Source organism: Octodon degus, unplaced genomic scaffold, assembly GCF_000260255.1.
Source record: "Octodon degus isolate 3935 unplaced genomic scaffold, OctDeg1.0 scaffold00002, whole genome shotgun sequence".
Classification (NCBI taxonomy): Eukaryota; Metazoa; Chordata; class Mammalia; order Rodentia; family Octodontidae; genus Octodon; species Octodon degus.
Window position 1 is genome coordinate 34,464,020 of NW_004524578.1, and position 23,003 is coordinate 34,487,022.

The 23,003-nt window shown below is 39.3% G+C and overlaps 1 protein-coding gene and 1 pseudogene across 1 annotated transcript in view; both read right to left on the reverse strand.

Annotated features, from left to right (window-relative positions):
• Positions 1–10,439: 10,439 nt before the first annotated feature.
• Positions 10,440–14,648, reverse strand: LOC101593104 (annotated as a pseudogene).
• Positions 14,649–18,104: 3,456 nt separating this feature from the next.
• The window catches only part of Wdr70 (WD repeat domain 70), a 304,681-nt gene continuing 299,782 nt past the window's right edge, over positions 18,105–23,003 (reverse strand). Inside the window, exon 17 of the mRNA XM_004623536.2 lies at positions 18,105–18,273. Within this exon, the coding sequence (XP_004623593.1) occupies positions 18,186–18,273 (88 nt within the window). The 3' untranslated portion in view covers positions 18,105–18,185. The remainder of the gene's footprint in view (positions 18,274–23,003) is intronic.

The following is a 23,003-nucleotide window of genomic DNA, read 5'->3' on the forward strand; positions in this document are numbered from 1 at the left end:
GGAATCCTAAGGGGACAGCCGTGCCTCTAGCCAGTGCTGCTAGACCTTCTGATATTTTTCATGAAAAGCTAAAAATCTGTATCTCATTTTGGCAAGTAGTACATATTTGAAAAAAAGAATACCACATAAACCAAACCAAATAGGTTAGCTGGAGAGCATTTTATGAACTCTGTTGAACAGTGTAAGCTTAGTGGCCAAGGGGGTCAGGGCTACCTGGACCCATTCATTGTCAGCCCAGAAATATGAATCCACCAAGTTGTTCCAAGAGCCCATGCTCCTCCACCGCAGGCCCCACTCTGCCCCCCATCAGCTGGTGCTCTAGGTCAGGTTTCCTCATTTCTCACCTACTTCAGCACAAACTCGAAATGGGAGCTCTCTTGCTATTGCAGGGAAGTCTTTTTGTCTTGTTTATTTCTGTGTCTGCAGAGCCTAGCATAGGACTTGACAGTTATTGTAGTCAGGGTTTGCAAGGGAACTGATTTAGAACAGGACACATAATTTCTAGAATTATTTTATAGTATTCACCCAAACAGTTAAATGCAGAATAGTGCAAAAGATCCGCCCATGCACTAGAGACCCAAGAATACAGCTGAGGAACTGGATCCCATAGCAATGTCCTGCACAAGTCCAGCTGAAGACCTGGAGCCCATAGTAATGTCCTGCATGAGTCCAGCTGGAGGACTAGCGCCCAGGACAATGTCTCATGCAAGTCTGTAACAAGGATCTGCACTGAGAAGGCCCAAAGGTCAGTGGAAAGTCTGTGATCCTCAAGGTGCAGACCAGAGCTCCCCCAAAGAGAACCACAGCCATCCTCAGCAACAACGAGGACACAAGCACTTTAGGGGATGAGAACAGCTGAATTCATACCAGGAAAACCAGCATGACAGGCTTCTCCAGGAGAATCAATAGCACACCCTCTTCCCCTCAAGTTCTCCTTTTATGCTGCTGCCAACAATCCTCAGGTGGGCCTTCCACACCTGGCACCACACTGATTCAGTTCAGCTGGATGCTACAAGTTGAGCATTAGTTAATCCACCCCAACAGTTAACAAGTGAAAAAAAAAAAAAAAAAGGAGGGAAAAAACGGTTTTAGATTTTAGATTTCATACCCTTTAGCATCATTTCAAGTAGCAGCACACAAATGGTGACACTGCTACACAGCTTCATTTTAGAACATGCTTATCCTAAGGAAGAAATAAATAAGAATTTGGCATCTAAATAGTTCATGTTGTAAGAAGCGGGGTATCATGGCCCATACCAGTAGTTCTAGCACTCATGGAAGATGAGCTATGCTGCAAAACCTTGTCTAAATAAAAATAAAAATCAAAGGATCTCATGTCCTAAAAAAGAGTAGCAAATTATAAGGTGAAACAAAAGCATCTGTAACAGCAATTGCTGCCCTATGGGCTGTTTTAGTCCATAGCTTATTAGTACATGTATATATTAGTAATGTTCACACATAATGTCTATTCTCATTGTGGAAACTTGGTACATAACACATCTTAATTCCTTTTTTTAAAATCCCCTTTCCTTCCTTCCCTCACCCTTCACCATCCTCTCCCTTTGTTTTTTTTTTTTTTTCGTGGGGGGTTGTTTTGGTGCATTCCTCAGGTGGACTTGGTGCATGCACATGACACATCCCTAGTCCTCTTGTTCTTCATTCCTCACCCTTCCCTCCCTCCCTCTTTCTCCATCTCTTGATCCCGCTTCCCTTTGACAATGATCTATCTCCTACTTTGAACACAGAGAATTAAGGATAGTTTTAATCATAAGATTTTTAAATCCATAGCTCCAATGCTTTAGTAATTTTTTCAGAAATTAGATTTAAAATTTTAGAAAGCAAGTTAACAGTCATTTATTCTGTAATAGTTCATTTCCAAAGATCTATGTGTTTTTCGGGTCTCAGGAGTTTTTCATAAAAAGACATTGTCCTTGTTTCACAGTGATCTACAGTGATTGTACTGTATACTTACAGTACAGTGATTGTACTGTACATACAATCACAGCGATTGTACTTAACAGTACTAAACTATATACTCTTAAAATGGTTAAGATGGTACATTTTGTATGGTGTTTACCACAACCAAAAATAACAAATATATATAAAATAATAGAGGGTGGTCCTCAGCCACCCTCTTGCTTCAGAGGTCCTTACCATGAGGGAAGTTGGTACCCACACAAAGTAAAGAAAAATAAAGAGAAATCAAGATGGGGCCACAGCCTTAGTTCTGGTATCCTATGGCTCAGCATCAGGACACTTCGCTCAGTTGTTTCTGGTCAGTTGTTTCTCTCTAGTTTTTATCACCCCGCTGCATAGGGATGTTTACTGAATCAGTATTTCTTGAGTGCCTACAAATGAGGCTCTAAGGGTATCGCTAAAGCATTGTCTCTGCTGCTGACTTGCTTTAAGTCCAGATCCTAATGAATATCCTTCCAATATACTTGGAGTTGGAGGTAGATTAGGTGCCTGCCAAGATCTAGCCTCTCTATGATTCTTTGGTCCTTAGCAAAATTCCTATGCATTGTCATAAGCTCAGGGTGGCCCCAAACTTCCCTGTAGCTAGAGATGTCTACCTTATTCCCGTGTACTTCCAAATATGAGAGCACCCAATGCCACCTTACCAGCTTTCCTGAAGCCACAGTACAAAAGCAGCAAGGAAAGGTGATAGGCATCTATATAAGCCTGGTGGGCAATAAAATATACACACACCTTTGCCCTCGTGTGTTACCCAAGCCATGAACCTTCTGCTTTTGGTACTCTGGAAATTCACCAAGAGGCAGTTCTTCTTATTCTTGGGCTGAGTCCTAGGGAAGGCATTTATTCATCTGTATCCCTAGCAATTCCAGTCATGGGAGGAACTGAATTAACAAATATTAGGCCTAAAAAATGTAGAGTAAGAGATCTCATGCTATGGATAAAGACTCAGAGATTCCAATAGATTAGTAACTTTCCTGAGATTATTATAAATTATTTGCAAAGCCTTCAAGCTCAGTAAGGAGTTCCTTGTGAGCCCAGCAGATCAATGTCTATTTGGGTTGACTTGGGAGGCAAAAGACTATTAACTAGGAGCAGCTGAAATGTCTCAAAGATGGAATGTTCTGCCAACTGGAGCACAGATGGCCCTTAGGGGAAAATAAAGAAGCTCTCTGAGGATAATGAGATAAAAGTTAATTATTCAACCAAACTGTCTCCATGCCTTGCTACCTGCCTTTCTAACCTACAACAAACCCCTGTGTTCAGCTGCAGAACTCTATGTCTTTGTTGTTTCTCAATAAAGCTTGGACTTGGAGTCAGTTTGGTACTTTATTTCAGGGAGGCTCCCTCACAGTTTTCAAGGAAATTCTCTGGAGCTGGGGAGATGGCTCGGTGGCCTAAGTGCCTGCCTGGAAAGCACAGAAACCGAGGTTTGGTCCCTAGCAATGCATGCCATGCCAGCCCCAGAACCCCAGGCATGCTGGGACAGCCACCAAAACCATGCATCGTGGCATACACTTGTAATCCCAGTGGTGGGGAGGCTGAGACACAAGAATCACTATGAGTCTGAGCTACATAGTGAGAACCTATAGCAAATAAATCAATAAATATTTTTTAAAATTTTAAAAAAGAAATCCTCTGTCTCTTGTGTCTCTCTGTCAGGGTTTGCTGGCCCGAATCTGCTAACTCAAGTCTCCCGACTCCTATCATAATCTGTGTCAAACATGAGATACCTTCGTTAAGAGAATTTGATAGGGGGTCAGCCAAATAGCTCAGCACCTGCTTCAGCAGAGCACCGCATCCACGGTTCGCTTCCTGGCCTGCCGTGCCGGCTCCACCCCTGGGGCATGCTGAGACAACAATTGAGACTGGGCATGGTGGCACGTGCCTGTAATTCCAGTGCTTGAGAGGCTGAAAACAGGAGAATCAACAAGTCCAATCTACATAGTGAGACCCTGTACAGCCTGTAGACCCTGTCCTAAATTCATAAAAAATTTAAAAAAAGATAAATTAGGCTATCCAATGAAAGCTGAGGAAGAATCTGGTCACATGAAAGCCTTAAAAGTTTTTTTGGTTAAATAGCTGACATCTTCACAGAGTAGAGACTTCCCTCGCAAGCAGGACTGTGAGGTAAATGAAGATCATTCCGAGGAGGTATCTGGCAGTGCCCCCACCCCGTTCACTTATCTCAAAAATGAATGAAGGAAAACAAAAACAATATAGAGTTATCAAAGCTAAAATGTTACCTTTCCAAAAGAGATCTGTGATTTTGGACAACTGGTCCCCAAGGCCATGAGATTGGGTGTTTCCCAACACTTAATAAGATTGGTGGTGAAATAAATGAATGTGGTTGTTTGACGTTGTGTAATTAATTAAATGGGCCCATGTTCTGGAAGGTCCTTGTGGCTAGGGAACCAGGATTTTCCATGAGCAAAGCTTCATACTCTGAAACTGTGCCTGGGTCACAGATTGATTAAAATGCCAGACAGATTCTTGGAGTTTACTGATGCAGATTCAGGTTCTATGTCACATTAAATTTGAAAGCCTCCCACCTTCTGAGCTTTGGAGCAGCATCAAAGAAGACCCACCATCATCAGAAAAAATAGTGTTCTCTCTCCCAACCCAAAGCTGAGTGAGGCAAGGATTTCTCCCCAATCCCAATGGCATCTTACAGCACATGAATGCAGGCACAGATATGAGAATTCTACCATCTTCTACCGAGCCAGATATTTGCAAAATGGTTGATGTTATCTTTCTTTTTATTTTGGCTTTCAAAATAGTTCTTTTGAATAAAAAAGTTACACTAAAAAAAAAGTTTTGTGGTTATTTAAAATGGCTTTTTGGTAACTATGTACATAAGGTAGTAGTGGCAACTTCTGTACCACATAATCAATATCAATACCTAGGGACATGAAACCCCATGGATATAATACAAAGAATAGAGAACCTCCCAGAAAGGCCACAACCCTCATGTCTGATAGCAGATAGTACAAGATTTAGTTTTGTGAGCACTTGGGCATCAAGAAATAGAAAATGTAAGAGCTAGACTCGAGAGATTCCTTATAGTTTAAAAGCCACAACTCAACTTGTTGGCCAGGCCACACTAATTCTCAAATGGCCAGTTCGAAAAACAAGTCCTCAATCAGTGAGGTGATGCTGGACATCACTGTGTACTCCAAAATTCATTTCTATGTCTCTGTTTCTTCATGAGTGAAATAATTTTTTGTGCAATTCTAATGCTTTTAGAGTGAAAAATCAAAAAGATAGAAGTGACTGTTAAATGATATCTGAGTTGAATATGCCTTTCATCAATATTACTTCTGTGATTATACAGCATTTTGCCTTTTAAGAGCTCAAAGTAAGGGGTACTCTATTTATCCAGAGGCTGTGGGACTGTGATCTCACAATTGATACCCTGCTTAGGTCTCCTCAGACCACGCAATCATTCTCTTGATTTAGACTATTGCCATCAGCATCTCATGGGCACCTGAGGCATCAAGTGTCACAGATTTATTCAAATTTAAAATCCGAAGCAAAGTGAGTACTTTATGTTGTCTTAGGCAATATTTCATGCAGCAGTGTCCATGATCAAATTTCAGAGTCACTCCTGAGTGCTGCCCCAGCAGGTTATTCAAGCTAAATGCTTGGGGCCCAGGATGTTGCATTCCTAAAGATTGCTCCCAGATGACTGATACAGGCCAATGTTTTGGAATATTTTTCTCCTCAAGTTGGATCAAACTTTCATGTTGGGACTCCCCACTGAAAGGCTGGCTCCATAGCGTGTCCTTACCCACAGAGCCTCCCTCTAGGCAACATTCTTTCACTAACATGTAAGACACCACAAGCCATCAGGATGGACCATAGGAAGAAGGGTATCACTGATGGCATTTTGCATTTCACGAGGGGAACAGCCCAACTTTCATTTTCTAAAGAATGACTGCTTCAACAAAAAGCTTAGTGAGAAATTAGAAATGCAGCCATGACCACAATTATGTGCCACCAAAACAGATGCTGTCCATGTGCATGACTTTCACCCCAGTCATGGCTTTGTCTTTTGTGGGGTCTCTGGTCTACATTCTTCAAAGAACAGATCACTTCCCCTATATTTGAGATATTTATGAACAATGCCCATAAAAATGCCACCTTACGGGTGTAGAAGCTCTTGATCTCAGGGTCAGCTTATCCACACCTGCTAGTTTAAGTCTAGTTTAAGTCCCTGTGCCTTGGTTTCTTTAGAAGCAAAACAGAAACTCTCATGGCCCTGTCTCTGAAGGGAGTGGCCTGGATCAAGAGGAAGGATTTGAAAAAGCTAAGTGGTACGTAGGAGGACACTCAGCCCACACTCACACGTCCTTGTGGGAATTAGACTCTCCGGGATTTGGGTGAAATTCAAAATGGGCAAGTTATTCCACCTGCTGTGGCTCATACCCTGGGTCTTGCCAGCATATCCAGGGAATAGAACTGAAAGAGAGACAGCGAGACAGCTGCCCCTTCTTGTCCTACAAGAGGACGACTGGTCTTTCAAAGCCTGGCTTTGTACTGCTTGGATCCTTCATTACATTGCAATTCAACAGCCCTGTGTCCCCACTCAGTTAGTGCTTTCAGTCACCACCAATGCAGAACAGTGTTGGAGGGGATACAGGACACTGCATCGGCAAAGAGAGTGAAGTCAACTATCTCATGAAATAAGCCAACGCCATCAGTGGAACCAGCAGGATACACCCCTTCCTGTCTTCTGCACTTGCTCCTCAGGTGGTCCTGGGAGGTTTCTTCCCTTTTTCCTTCTGAAATAGCCTCCAAATTGTAAGTGATTTAAAATATGTGCAAAAGAAAGAGATTTGAGTGACCTGTGCTTAGAATCCTTAAGCATCTGAAATCTTTAATGAGGTCTCTGAATAATTTGCATTCTTCAATATCTATTTTTAAAAGAGAAATCTGAATTTTAAGTAGATGTCATGAAAAGACTCCAATATGACTAATTATGGCTGAGAAAATCATCAAGATAAAATGAAGAGGCAGATTTCAGTTTCTTTGGTCTATGTTTGAAAGACAAAAGACCATCAGACCATCCAGATCTTCTCTGAAGGCCTTTCAAAGAGAGGTACCTCATGCTGAAAGAAGTCCAGAATGACTGGCAAATTCATTTTAGTTAGGCCAAATTTATGTTTTAGGAAAGTAATTTATATAGACTTTATTGGCCCTCTATGTAACTATAATAACTGCCACTAATTATGTACTGCATCTTGGCCTATGGGTAAGTCTTTTCCTTAGACTAGCTATCTCATTTAATCTTGGCAGCAGCCCCATGAGGGAAGTATTACTATCTCAGTTTTAGAGATGGGGTCTATTCATCAGCTAGGTTGCCATAACTAAGTATCAATGGCTGGGTTCTTACACAAAAGAAATGTATTTTATCACTGGTATGGAGGCTGGAAGCCCAGGGTTTATTTTCTTCTGAGGCCTCCTTCTCAGTACATTCCCACACGGCCTTTTCCCATATGCAGGCCCATCTCTGCTGTCTTCTTTTGTGCATGAATTTCTCCTTCTTATAAGGACACTAAGCAGAATAGTTTAGGGCCCACCTTAACAGTTGCATTTTAACTTAATCGCCTTCTTAAAGGCCTGTATTAAGCAGTTTTTTATCCCTAACCTGAAGTATCTAGAATAATCAACTTATAAAGAAAATGGATTTATTTTGGCTCACAGTTTTGGAGGTCTTAATCCGTGACCAACAGGGCCTATTGTTTTTGGGTCTCTAGTGAGAAAGTGTACTGTGTCAGGAACACTGTGATAGAGCAAAACTGAGAACATCATGGATATGACACAAAAACAGAATGAGGAAGGACCAGGGTCCCAGATTCCTTTTCAAAGTCATGCTCCCAGTTGCCTAAAGGTCCCACCTTTAGGTCCCATCACATGAAGAATCTACCACTTCCCAGTATGGCACTCTAAGGACCAAGCCTCTATTTAACATGTGCAGTTTTGAAAGACCTTCAAGGTCCAAATGATAGCAAAGCCTTACCTTCAAATACACTCACATTTTGAGGTACTGGGGTCAGGGATACAACATAAGGATTTGGAGGGGACAAAATTCAGCCTGTGACAAGGATATTGAGGCTTAAAGAATGAAATAAACATCCTGAGGTCACACAATACCTGGAAGTGCTGGTATACCAACCTCAGCCTGTGTCTTGGTGGGACCCTCAAGTAGAGCAGTGCTAGAGGGACCTTGATTATCAAAGGCTACTGCTGGCTAACAGTGAGGCCCATTATAAGTGGCTGATCAGAAGGCCTCAATTTCCTCATCTATAGAATAAATGACAGCATGGCGATCTCTAATGTTCTGCCCAATCCCTAATTACAGCTTTGTTTCTTGCCATTATTCTAGAGGTCTTCTGCCTTTGTGGAATATGTTTGGCCATAACTTATGACTTAAAGGATACTTGGTCCTTGATCTGCTTGGCCTCCCGGTGACGCACAGTTCTTGGGGGTAAATACAGTGTGAGTGGCATGTGTCTGCTTTGCCCTAGCACAGGTTATGATGCAATTCCTAGGGCATATTGAGGCAGAGGTGGGGGATCACTTGTCAGACATCTTCAAGAGATAAAAGCAATAATATTGGCTTTTTGTACTGTTCTGTCTTTTTTATTTCCATTTCTATGATTTTGCAGAAAGAGAAAAAAATGGAAAACTGACCACACATAAATTAAAAGAATAATGTTGATTGTTGTTGACTGGAATGGCCAAGATCTTGGAAGCTGAGAGAAATTCATCACAGGTTAAGGCCTTATATAAAGCCTTGAAGCCACAAACCTTGACTCACAAAGTCTCATCTTCAGGCCACATGGTTAAGCAAAAGAGAAAGTCATTATGTGTGACTTTCTTGGGGTTCAGCCAGCCTAGGATCTGGGTAGAAGAAAGAACTTGGCCACTGAACCAACCAACAAGAGAAAGGCTCAGAGGCCCATCCCTAGTGTCCAGAAGAGGCCATGGACACTGGCTGTATAATGGGCCCTGCCCAGGCAAGGGTTGAATTTCAAGTAAGGTCATATACATCTGAGGTGAAGAAATAGATCCCTAATATGTTCTTCAGGACATTCTTGTTTCAGATCAAACACATGCCTCAGTACAGCATTTCTAAGAGTATCCCGAATCAGAATTTAAAAAGCCTACATAGCTCTGCTACGGTGCCACTAAACGGAGATGCAGTAACAGGAATATTTGTGGTGCTTTATTGCTGTCAGAGTGCTTTACCCTGTGATCCTCCTCACATGCCCAGAGTCACAGAAGCTTCAAAGAGATTATGTAACTTGTCCAACCCGGGATTTGAACTGAAGTCTTCTACCTCTAAAGCTTTTCTCTATGTTATGTACCTCTGAGTAATGTGATTTTTCCCCTAAAGAACAGCTTGACTTTTTTTTTCTCTCTGTATTTTTAGGGCAGGGTCCACAGGGTCTCACTGTGTAGACTGGGCTCGTAGTGATTCTACTGTATACAGCCTCCCAAGTACTGGGATTACAGGCATGCGCCACCACTCCCAGTCTCAATGGCAGTCTCAGCGCACCCCAGGGGCAGGGCCAGCATGGCAGGCCGGGAATTGAACCCCGGCCACTGCACTCTGCCAAAGCTGGGACTTTAGTCCACTGAGCTATCAGGCTGGCCCTTTGTTTTAAAAAACAAAATTAGGGGAATAAAAAAGCCTCTGTACTTAGAGGCAAGATTGCTGCAGGGCATTCGTCATGATTGAGTAGCTATTTTTCATAAACAAGAAGCAGTAGAGTCAAAGGGAAAGGCCATACGGTAACCAATGAAATAAACACAATACTTCTTAATACTGGGGAGAAACAAGGGCAATATCAAAATAGCATTATGAGAAATGCAGAAGACAACTTTCCCATTATTCTAAATCTGGAAAGGTTTCAGATGCTGTCACAGCCAGCACCATGTGGGCCATTGTGTGGCCCATGGACAAGAGTGAGGCTGATGGGACCTCAATGCGGGGTCCCGTGGGTTCCATAGGAAGCTGTGACCGCCAGTCCAAACCCCCACCCCACACAACCTTAGCCAAGTCTTGGATAACTTCCACACTGGATAAAACCTTTTCAATGCACAGAATCAGATTCTATTAGTCACACATCCTCCTGGCTCCCATGATGACTCCTAATTATAAGAGTGACACAGACTTAAGCTTTTTTAAAAAAATTATTATGATTGGTGTTCTATAGAAGTCATGAACAATTTTTAAGAAGCGCCTCCTTACCCTATCATGTTTCTCTGACAGTTGTTAAAGTACGTAGTAAGTATATCAACAGCTTGAGCATCGGCAAGGATTTCAGATCAACCAACCAAGGAACTTAGCAGTTTTCTGATCTTATTCTCAATACAAGGATACAGTCACTCTGATAGTAAACCTATCCAGCCAATTCCTCAGAACATGCTTTGCAAAATCAGCAGTGATTAGCAGATTAGGTAGCTTTGGCATGAAGCTGTGCTACCTCATCTGTGACAGCCCAGAAGTCAGCTTTGATACTGGCAACACCACATCTAGAATGACAAGAATGGTGTCCAGTGATTGGCAAGTGTGACAAGTGACATATTCCTTGATATATATTCTTAAGACATCTTCTATCTGTTTCTGTTGGAATCTTCCTTTGATTACAAGTTGGTTATTGCCATCTTAGAAGCACATGCACCCAATTCTCCTGATAAAAACACAAGGAGATGTCTGGGTTGACGATGTAGTAGTATACAGCTATCTTTCAAGTTGACAAAAGAGGTTTCCTTGGTCTACTCAAACAGCTTGTGGAGGTTTTATGATGCATTTTCTTTTCTCTTCTGCTACTATGTCTGGATTCTTTTTTCTTATGATGTGAACACTCGATTCAGCAATTCTTCATAGGTGTAGTCTCTCCAAGCCTGCCCAAGCTAGGACTATCTGATTACTGAATGAGATACTAGAGTATTTTCTGCTGTCTTCGTCTTTTAAACTTTGTCTTGTTCTAATATTTCATCCTTGTATGGGAACTTGACTTTTCCCCTTCTCTGCCAGGCATGATATCAAGGTCACCCTCTGGTTCAGCAGGCTTGGATGTCACTTTCAACCTTAAGAGCTTTTTATACCATTTTAAGCTTCATCAATATCAACTATCTTTTCTGATTTTCTTTTCTTTTGGTTAAAAAAAAATTCAAGTCATCTGGATCATCAGAAGCATTTCTTTCTATTGTCCTCTTTAGCAGGTTCCATATCTTTGTTCCTGGTTGGCTGTGGCTCCTTCTTCTTCTGAAGGATTCTGTTTTCTTATTCTTCTTTTTTCCTCTTCCTCCTCCTCCCCCTCCTCCTCCTCCTCTTCACCTTCTTCTTCATCTTCCTGCCTCTGCTTCTTCTTCCTCCTCCTCCTTTTCCTCCTCCTCCTCCTCCTTCTTCCTTCTTCTTCCTTCTTCTTCTTCTTTTCTTCTTATTTCTGAGGGCTGGGTTTCTTCTGTCTGGGTACCCTCTTCCTCATCTAACATAAAGGGCCTCTTCTCCTTCCCCTCCTCTCCTCCTCCTTCTCATTCTTCTCATAGTAAGATCAAAATCTCATCTCACCCCTGGACATAGCTGCAGCTCCAGTGGGCTTGGCATGGATGGGAAGTGAGATGGGTCAGCCTCAGGCACTGGTGTCAGCAAAGTTCCTTCCTATACCCTTTTGAGCACTACACTAGGCTCTTGCATCAGTGATAGAGTACAACACCTCACCTTCCTCTGTAAGTTTTTTTTTTGTAGGTCATAATTTTTTAAATTTTTATTCATTTTAATGAGAAAAAAAGATAAAATAGCAATGAAACAGTTTCAAAACAGGTTAGTAGGACAGTTACAATAATTAATACATCACATATTGTTATCTTTGTAGTAGTTATTCAGAGGACAAGATATAGACATATCTCGTCTAAATACTATTAATACAAACCTCTGCTGTGACATCCTGTAACTAAGTGGTGTCCTAAATGTTCTGATCAAGGAGATTATGAGGCCACAAAGGTAGGTGATCGACAATACATAATGCATCTAAGGGGAGTCACCTAGAGAGAAAAAATTCTCTCAGGCTTTCACAGAGAGCAAATTGGTTAAGCAATGGCCATGACTCATCCACATGGCTGACACTGACAAAAGATCCACAAGGTGCTGTGTATGGTTCCAGGGTAAATCCTGAGGGGATTTGACTGACCTTATCAGATAGCAAAAGTTACATTTTTAGTTATATAGGTCTTTCTGTAAGTTTTTTTTTTTTAAGGTTGTCTTTCATGTATATTCACCGAACACTAACAATGAATAACTACAAGAGGTAACAACTATACTAGCATTTCATAGTTTACAAAACTGTGTTTGTGTTTACCTTTGTCTCTTTCTCCACCCTCACCTTATTTGAACTATGAAACATTCTTCTAGATATTGACTAGGTGGCCAATATTATCCCCATTCTAAAGATGAAAAAAAATTGAGACTCATAAATTAAGTGACTTTCCTAAGATCAAATAATTACTACATGGCAAAGGAAAAACATGAATCCCAATTCTGACTTCATATTCCATGCTGCTTCCAAGATACCAGCCATGCCATGTAAGATGCGTTGATTAATGTTGTAACTATAATTTCATCATATGTTTACCTTCTGCATGGCTGACAAACTTCAGAGATCCGAAGAGCAGCACTAGACATCTGGCCCCAACAACTCTGTTAGACAGATATTAGGAGGAATCTGGTTGCTGTCAGCCAGCCACGCATGCTTCAAAGGACTTATAAACAACAAAACCATCTTCAGTTACTCAAACATAGATGTCCTAAAATAAGAAAGGTAATGAAGACATCTCTCTCATAGGTTCACAACTTCATGGATACTTTGGATTAGGAAGTTACCACGCTGGATGTTTCTCTGCCCTCAAGGTAGGAAGGAGGAGAAGGCCTGATAGGAGGATAAGGCCAAGTGTGGGAGCTGCAGTATCTCGAGAGACCCCTTCCATGCAAGATGACCAAGTAGGAAACAGGGAAGGAGACAGATATTCCAAATATAAGATGAAGTAGCTGAATTGAAAGTTGTATTAATATTGCTGTATAACAAATTCATTCAAAATTTAGTGAATTTAAAAGTAATCATAACTAAATGCATGAAGGCATAGGAAAGAGAATTCAGAACTTTGATGTTGGACATTGACAGTTTTATTTTCTTTTTCTAAGTCCTTGGTGAACTATGGCGATAGGTAGCCTTGAGAAGCCCTGCCAGGGTTCAAGTGTTCTTTATATCTTGGTGTTAAGTGTTAATTTTTTAGAACTTTCTTAAGAAATCACAAACTATATGGCTTAAAAAACAGAAATTTAGGGCCGGGGAGATGGCTCAGTGGAATAAGCGCTTCCCTGGCAAGTGCAAGAGCCTGAGTTCAATTCCCGGTTCCACAAAAACAAAAACAAAACAAAACAAAAACCCAGAAATTTATTCTCTTGGATTTCTTGAGCTAGATGTCTAAAATCAAGATTTTGGCAGGACCCTGCTCCCAATGGGAAAAAAATGCTTGTTGCCTCTTTCTTGTTTCTGGTGGCTGCTGATCATTCTGGAAGTTCTTTGGCTTGTAGCTATATCTGCTCCTCATTCTGCTTTCATTTCAGTCCTTTCCCCTGGGTGTCTCTATGTATCTTTGTCTTCACATAGGATTCTTACAATGATACCATCCATTGTAGTTAGGGCCCTCTATAATCTGGTATTTTAATTTAAATAATATCTGCAAATACAATCATTTTGAGGTTTGGGGTGGAAATGTATTTGTGGGAAGAAGACATGGTTCAGCATACTGTATTAGCAATACTACCCAGCACCATCTCTGTCCTATTCAATTGGGCATCCACTGATAAAGTATCTACTAAAATTACAATGATTCTAACTTTCAAATATGAGTCATTCTTTTTGGTCCTCCATAATTCCATTGGTAATCAACACTAAGACAATAACTCTACCAGCCAGGGAGATAGCTCAGTAGAATAAGTACCTGCCTGACTAACTCTAACATACCACAAAAAGAAACTTCAGCAACAGAGCTGCTCAAAGTAGCATTGTGTGTATACTACCAACTTGGGGGAAAAAAAAATCTGCATTTCCAGCAATGGAGGAATGATTAAATATGGATAATACATGTACATCATGAACTACCTACTAAATAGACACTAAAATTATATGCGGTTTATAGGCGAATGAAAAAAAATATGCTTCTTTAGCAAGTGAAAAATACTGTTGTTCATAAATATTATAATAATATTAACTATATTTTAAGAAAAGGATAAACTAAATCTTGAAACTCTACATAAAAGGAAAACATTCAAAGACAATTCAACAAAATATTACCCATTTGTACTTGAATGGTTGGATGACTTTTTTTAAATCTCTAAAAGTTCCAGTTATATATGTATCACAATAAAAAGAACAATTTAGTTGCTTTAAATGACAATGATCATTTATGTTTCTCACAAGGACTGGCTTACTTGCCTTCATTTGGCAACAGCTGATGTGACTCAATTGGAAGAAAGGGGCTGTTTCCCAAAGTAGCTCAATGGCATGCTTGTTCTGTAAGCTGAGAGAAGCTTAGTTGGAATTGTTAGCCAGGTGAACTTACTTCTTCTTCACGTGGCTGCTTGTGCTTCCTTGCAACATGGCAGCTGTTTCCAGATTAAAATATCCCGAGAGAAAGGAAGTGCAAATCTCTTAAGGCTGAGACTTAGTAAATAGCATGCCACCATTTCTGAGTGTTCTATTGATTGAACCACCATGGAGCTGGGAATAATGTCAAAGAATTTGTGGCCAAATCTTTAATCTATCATTTGTAATAACAGATTTTTGTTAATGAGCATTCTTACAAGTAGGGATATGTAAAGTACTTTATAAGATGCTACTGAGAAAAAACTTTGAAAACACTGAAAAACCCAACTATAAATTCTTTGAAAAATTGAAAAATACTTAGAATAGCAATTTTTTTTCTGCTCTGCTTCAAAGCATCTTCTTCAGTTATATACCCCTAGACACACACACACACACACACACACACACACACACACACACACACTTTCAGGCACTTCTCTATGATCTGGCCTGTGTGTGGAATAAAGTTTAAGTACCCATCACTAGACTTTTCGATTGTCCCATTTCAGACAATATATTTTTCAAAAGGTGTGTGTTAATAACCCTCCTGTTTCCTCATCTTCTCACACACACAGAAAGACTAAATGAACAAGGCACATCACCTCTGCATGGATATTGTCTTAGACTGTCTTCAGACCTTTAATCAGGCATTTGGCTGACACACAGGTTATTAAATGTTGAAGGACTCACAGCTGCCTGATAGTTATATAGATCCCTAACTTTTCTCAAGCTGACTCAATTCTCATATTTGTTGTGAAGATCACATAAAAAAGTGTTCACACTTGGATGCCACTTTCATGTGATAATGAAGGTGAAAACTTTTTTTTTTTTTTTTGGTACTGCAGATTTAACTCAGGATCTTGAGCTTGCCAGGCTGGCACTTATGTTGCTGAGCTATCTTCCAGGCCTTGAACTCTTGTTATTTTTAAATCTTTGTTACAGGTCTCACTAAGCAGCTTAGACTCACAGTGATCCTCATGTTTCGGCCTCCCCAGCGCTGGGATTACAGATGTGCACCACCATGCCCAGTTTTGGTGGCCTGCATGATATATGGTACCAGGGATCAAACGTTGGTCTTTGCCCCTGCCAGGCAGGCACTTAGACCATCAAGTGAACTCTTACTTTTAAGGGATCAGAAAGCAAGCAATTTTTCAAGGAATACCTACTAAGGTCTGAAGCAGTATGAGTGACTGTGTAAGATTAAATGGGGCCAGTGTATTAAAGACTAGAATGCTCAATATAGTATTTAATACACTACATGTAGTTTGGTATTGTTAGATGTGTATGAATGCAAGAATTATATCCTGGTTTTCACATAAATGACACAATTTTAAACAGTCTATTTGATAGATAGAAGAGCTATAAGATATTCCCAATAGCCTACATTCTACTAGAGATCCTTTCTACAGAAAAATGTCCATGAACTTAAGCAAATTGTGCTGTATAAGATTTGAGACGTTTTGTAGATAACACTAAGTTTAAAATCTCCATGATAAAGATACCTAAAAACTTTGATAATCAAAGGTTACCTTCATGGTACCAAGGCAATGGCACTAAGTTCAAAACTGAAATATCCTTATATATGTTGCCAATCCTCTTGGGGAAAAAAAAAATCTTTATGAAACTCTCCATAGTGAGAGGTCATCTCAAACACGAAAAGGCCTACTTATGTTGTGGGCAACAGTGAAAGAATTATTCTCGTATTAAGTTTGCCTTTCTTCACCCTTACATCATAGCAGACTCCGCCAAGACCACTGCGATCAAGTTTTTATTCCTCCTTTCCCTAATCCTTCACTGCAACTTTTGGCTGTCCAAACAAATACTTCCATCTGGTGCAATGTTTATGTGAAGATTGGGGGAAGTGAAAGACTTTCAGTAAATTTTATCCACAAAGCAATGAATTTATAAATTCTAAGCAGCTGGAACAAAATATTGCTCTGTAATTGATTCTGAAAGAAGTGTATTTCAACAGGAGTAGGAAACTTGGGGCACTTTGCTAGTTACTGCTGTTTAGACTTTAGGCAGACTGTTGAATCCCCTTTTGCCTCATCTGTATAGTGGGTTTAGCAATTTTACCTACTCAGGTTTTTGTGAGGGTTAAATCAGCTAATACAAGCAAAGAGCTTAGAACAGCACAGATCATATAGCAGGCACCTAGCAGGTGAGTCACAGCGGAAGAGGAATGGGCTGAAGGTGCAGTGAGGAGAAAGGACAGAGAAGAGCAAACATTGATGGAAAATGCCCACTGCTACCTCAGAATCTGGATGTAAGAGAGCTGTGTGAGTGGTTATTACAGACTTAGGAAGTGGGTGAAGGGAAGGCACTAGGTCCAACCTATAGATCCAGGGGGTTCTGACCTACCTTTTGGATCATCACTCCTTTTTACAGTTACTTAATCAAAACAAATGAGAACAGGGAGGCAGAAGGCAAATCCTGAGACCACCTAACATGAAAACTTAACCCTAGTCTGTATGAGCCAGTTCACAGAAGGAACCCAGGGTCTTTGTGCTAAGCTATATCCTCAGCCCATTTCTATTTTATTTTATTTTGGGGCAGAATCTCACTAAGTTGCTGAGTTGCCCAATATGGGCTCAAGCCTGAGATCCTCCCTCCTTGGGCAGTGGGATTATAGGTCTGAGCCACCAGGCCCAGCCTTGACTCATTCTTACTTTGGACAAAGTGCCAGCTTTTGTTTCCTTTTCTACTCACAAAAAGATCTTTTAGAGTAATTTTTATTGTCTTCTATTCTATAGTCTTTACATTTACAAAACATTTCTATACTTTCCTAATACTGATAAAAATCAGGCAAAGTACTATTAGCCTTATTTGAAAATAACAAATATTTTGGGTACATTTACTGTGCGCAAAACCATACTAAGTGCTCCACAACAAGCACCTTATTTAGTCTTTCTGAGGCTGTAAGAAAGAAGCTAGATAACTCTCCCAACATGACTCAGACAGCACAGGGCAGCATCAGGACTTGAACCCACATCAGCCAGACTTCAAATCCTGCTCCTTCACCAACTCCTAACCGCTACATTTGCTGCTGAAAGATAATCAGATACACATTCTTCTTTCCAAGTATGAGATGCATTCGTGTGAACTCAGCCTCATTATTCACAGTCATGTAAACAACTGCTGTGACATTATACAGAAATATTAAGCTTTTTGATCTCTATTTCCATGTTGTGTTCCTAGAACTGCTGCAAACAGATGTACGACTCAATGCACATTTTTCCCTAAGGTTACGGGAATCTGTATAAGACCAGCAATTGTTGAATAAAGTTTCCAAATACCTAAAGTACTTGGTAATAGGCTAAGAATCTGTTTCTTGTTTACTTGTGATAGTTTTAATACTTGTAGGTAAGAAAGTGTAAGCACAGTTACAGTAAAGAATATCAATGTTTTAAGTGGCTCAATAATGGGAAGGACAAACCTAGTCATAAAAATGCACTTTTTTATTTTATAAGCATTAAGCAGAAAAAAAAAAAAAAAAAAAAACAGTGCTCCATGTCCCTCCCCCTCATGCAAACAGCTCTCAAATGAGATTCTTCAAATTTTACGTTTTTTCCATTCTGGTTCATTCTTTGCTTCCTCGTCATCAGATTCAACTTGGGCAAACATGGTTTTGGGCTGAGTCCTAAAAGAAAAGTTAAAAAAGAGAAGGAAAGTTTTAGTCAACAAGTATTTGCTATATTAGGGTTTGCTTCTTTCCTCAAGAGGGAATAAATCTGAAGAATTGATCATGTCTCTTCTATCAAATATAAATAACTAAACTCCTTACTATGAAAAGAATAATTATGTCCAGAAAGGGAGCCAAAGATTCTTTTGAAGGTTCTCCCTCTGTGACAATGTAACATATCCTACCCTTAAATAAATTACAAATGTATCAAATTCAATGGCCCTACCCTTTACCTCCACCTAGGTAAACTGGAATCATTTGGAAGAACAAGTTGAACCTATAAGTAATTCTTATTTATAGTTTTCTAAGTTCTTTGTAGGCTCAAGTAATCCAAATACATGTGATTGTTGTACATAAAGTAGGACAATTAAAATAGCTAGCTTTCCTATCAGAGAATGTAAAGTAATGGATAACATATAAACTAACACAACCCACTAAAACCAAACCAAACCAAATAAACATTCCCTTCATCCCCATGCCCAAAGCAATACATGAAAATGCCAAATGTTTTAGGATAGGTTACTGAACATGGTTATACACTGTCATACAGGGTCACTGCTGAAATAGTACCACAGCACATCCAGCACTCTTCTCATGACACCCTCCTGTGTTTCAGAAATGTACCTGCTTCAATGACATTTCTTTCTACACTATTCATATGGAAAATAATGCCAAGAAAATGTAAATTGGTACAATATGCTCCTTTTCTCTCCTGCTGCTATTTCTTTCTAAAAACTATTGCAATCTGAAGAGGCAGCATTATATCTGAAGAATATACAACTTATCTTGGCACACAACTTCATTTAGAGTTCAATTCACTGTAATTCCAGAAGGGTAAAGAAAATGGCAATAATAAGAATTCCTTTTATCTGTCAATGGAAGCAGGGTTGAAACTTTATACTACTTCTGACTGCTTCTTTACCATTCTGGGGAAGAATAAACCATCCACAACTCATTCTGATGTCTGACATGAATCATGTTCCAGAATTCCTCATGCATTAAGCTGTTCTTAATTCCTGTCTCTCTAGTTACCTCACACATCTATCTAGAACACAAGCTGTCCCCACATACAATTCAGTTGGTTAAACTTGTGTCACTTCAAGACTGTCATGACATCTACACACAGGTCATAGCTCTAACATTTCAACAAGCAGCTGCAGCCTTTCGCTGGCCCTGAGTTGTTGAATTACTAGAAAGCGGGACCACTGGCTTTCAAATGTGCTGCAACAAAGCCAGTGGTGCTTGTTACATATTTATGTTCTGGCAAAGATTCAGGCCACATCGTTATAGAGAAACTTGTTTAGCAACAAATTTGTCTGGCTTTAAAAAAATTTGTTGAGTTAGATATTTAATCTCTAAGGGAAAAAAAGGAGCATATGCTTCTAAGGCTACCTGGCAATATCTCATACGACACCAGATCATCCATGCTGGTTGCAGTGAGATTTAAGTACTAAGAAGCTGCAAGGCTGCTTTTTGGATATAAAGAAAATGAAATCTAATGGCAGACCACAGGAAGAAAACTTAGGGCTTAAAAAGGTTATTTTATCTAATGGGTTACTTTCTTTTTATTTTTTTAAAATGGGTTACTTTCTAAAACTCTATTTTCAAAAGTATCTATAATAGGTCGGTAGGTAATACAAAAGGGCACAGGACCACAGAACCACTTAATAGCAAATAGAAAAGGTGCAATGGTTGTAAAGCAGCCAAAGAAAATGTTTGGTGGGATGGAAATGTTCTCTAATCTTGACTGAAGCAGTGACTGTACAAATGTATGTATTTTTCAAAACCTGAAATGGATGCATTTTATGTCATAGTGAATGTAAATTGTGCCTCAATAGTCAATTTGTAAAGAAAATGTAAACAAAACAAATGAATAGAAGCTTAAGAGCCAAGAAATGAAAAGATATGTAAGCATACAACTACTGAATTTCCTAACAGCCAAAATAAAAGACAAAAGGAAAATATTAGTTTTCAAAGGAGACTGTCTTTCTAATTTCCTGGCATGGAGCTCAGAGAATTCACTGAATGTTTTACATAAGGGTAATTTAGACTGTCAGTTTAATCATTAGAACACAACAATTTCCTTTCGACTTTACCAAAAATTTAAATTTAGGGGAAATCAAACTGACTAGAAATGGGATAGCTAAAAATCATGGTCCTTCTTATAAACCTCTAGTACATTTATTTTAATTCCACTTTTGAACTAATCACTATGTTGCAGGCAAAATCCCCATAGTACATGTACGAAATGTCAAATACTGACACTTCAATTTCAAGTTGCCATAGTCTTTTTCCTCAAATTGCCATAATCGAGGCATAAATTCATGTTCAATTTTTTTTTTCACCATTTGCTTCATTTCTCCATCCCTCCCTTCATTCATTTTTTCTTTCCATGGGCCAGGTACGGAACAACTGAGCTTAGAAACTAGGTTCCTACTAATTCATGATGTTGACAGAACTGTATATCCATGTGCAATGAATGAAGCTGGATCCTTATATTATATCACATAAAATATTACCTTATTAAAGTGAGATAAAGCTCTAAGCATAAAAACCAAAAGTTCAAAACTCCTAGGAGAAAAAGTTTGATACTGACTTTGACAATAATTTCTTGGTGATGACATCAAAACACATCCAACAAAAGAAAATGCAAATAAACTGGATTAGAATAGAACTTAAAACTTCATTTCAAAGGACACAATAAACACACTAAACATGGGATGGGAGAAAATATATGCTAATTATATAGCTATTAAGGAATTAATATTCAGAATACATACAGAACTCCTATAACAACAATAACAAAAAAAGAACTGCATTTAAAATGCACAAAGGACTTGAACAGACATTTCTCCAAAGATAGTAAAAGTACCCACAAACACATAAAAAGAGGCCCAACATCACTCATAATTAAGGAAATGCAGAACAAAACCATAATGACATATGACACCACAACCATCATTTAGCTACTATTAAAAGTAAGGCCGGAATATGGAGAAAAATTGGTACTACCACACAGTGTTGGTAGAAATATAAAACGGCATAACCACCACAGGGATTCCTCAAAAAATTAAAAATAGAATCACCACAATCCAGCAATTGCACTTGTGGATATGATATATACATAAGATAATTAAAAGCACAATCTTTTTTTGTTGTTGTTGTTGGGTTTTTTTTGTTTTTTTTTTAAAGACAGGGTCTCACTATATAGGCTAGTTTCAAATGAATGGCAATCCTTCTGCCTCAGCCTCCTAATTACTGGGATTACAGGTGTGTACCACAATGCCTAGCTATAAGCACAATCTTGAAGGGATATTTGCACATTTGTGTTCATAACAGCATTATTCATAATATGGTACATACATAAGTGAAAATCAATCACCCTGAAAAAAAATTGAAATTCTTTTTTTTTCTAAAGATAAGAAAAAAACAAATAAAAATGATACAGAATTTCAACACAAGATAGAAAATTAACAATGGTTACTCTATTGCATATTTTTATCTTCAAAATAGTTGCTCAGATTAAAAGGATGGCATTCTAACACATTACAAAATGATAAAACTTAAAGGCATTTTGCTAAGTAAAATCAGCCACCCACAAAAAAAGACAAATACTGTATGATTCCACTCATGCAAGATATCTAGAATAGCCAGAATCACAAATATAGAAAACAGAGTGGTGGGTGCCAGCAACTGTGTGTATATAGGTATGGGCTTGGGGATTGGTGTTCAATGGATATATAGAGTTTTAGTTTTATAATATGAAGAGCTTTGGAGATCAGCTATAAAACAATGTGAAAAGATTTAATACTTCCTAAAAAAATTAAGGTAATACATTTTGTTATATCTGCTTTATCAAAATTAAGCATTAAAAGCAACCCTAAGCTATTGAGTTTGGAAGTTAGGAAGAATGAAGCCTCTTCCTAGGACACAATGAGACCTTGGGAAACCTCAGCCTCTGTCCTGGGGCTGGGCCTACTGCAGCCTTTCTCAAACAATCTGTGACCACATCAGTGTTTATTTTCTTATTTCTCCTCCCTTGTAGACAAGTAGACTTCAAAAAACACAGTTAAAAGGCTATATATGAATATTTTTATTACATCCAACAGGCACATCAAACTGCAGTAAGATTTTCCATGTACTTTTCTCAGTTCCTACAGTGCTAGCATCTGCCACGGTTGGTGGTCCACAGTGGACAATGCTTATACAGAGCTCCATCCCCCCTCTTTTTTTTCTTAAATGTATTTAGTACAGGGTCTACGGGTCTCACTACATAGATTGGACTTGTAGTGATTCTCCTGTTTTCAGCCTTCCATGAGCTGGGATTATAGGTGCACGCCCACCATGCCCAGTTGCAATTGCCATCTTAGTGCATCCAGGGGGCAGGGCCAGCATAGCATGCGGGGATCAAACCTTGGCCACTGCACCTTTTTTTTTTTTTTTTTCCATCCCTTTCCTAACTCGGGAAGGCAAAGAGAAAAGCTGGACTCTGAAACAAGGCCGTGATGCAACAATCTGTTAACATAAAGACATGACAGGCTTCCTCTACTGTGGGAAAACATTTGTCATTAGAAGTTGGCCCCATATGAAGCTAGTAAAGATGTGTAATGACCTGGATATATATAAAAAAAGAAGAAGAAGAAGAAGAAGAAGAAGAAGAAGAAGAAGAAGAAGAAGAAGAAGAAGAA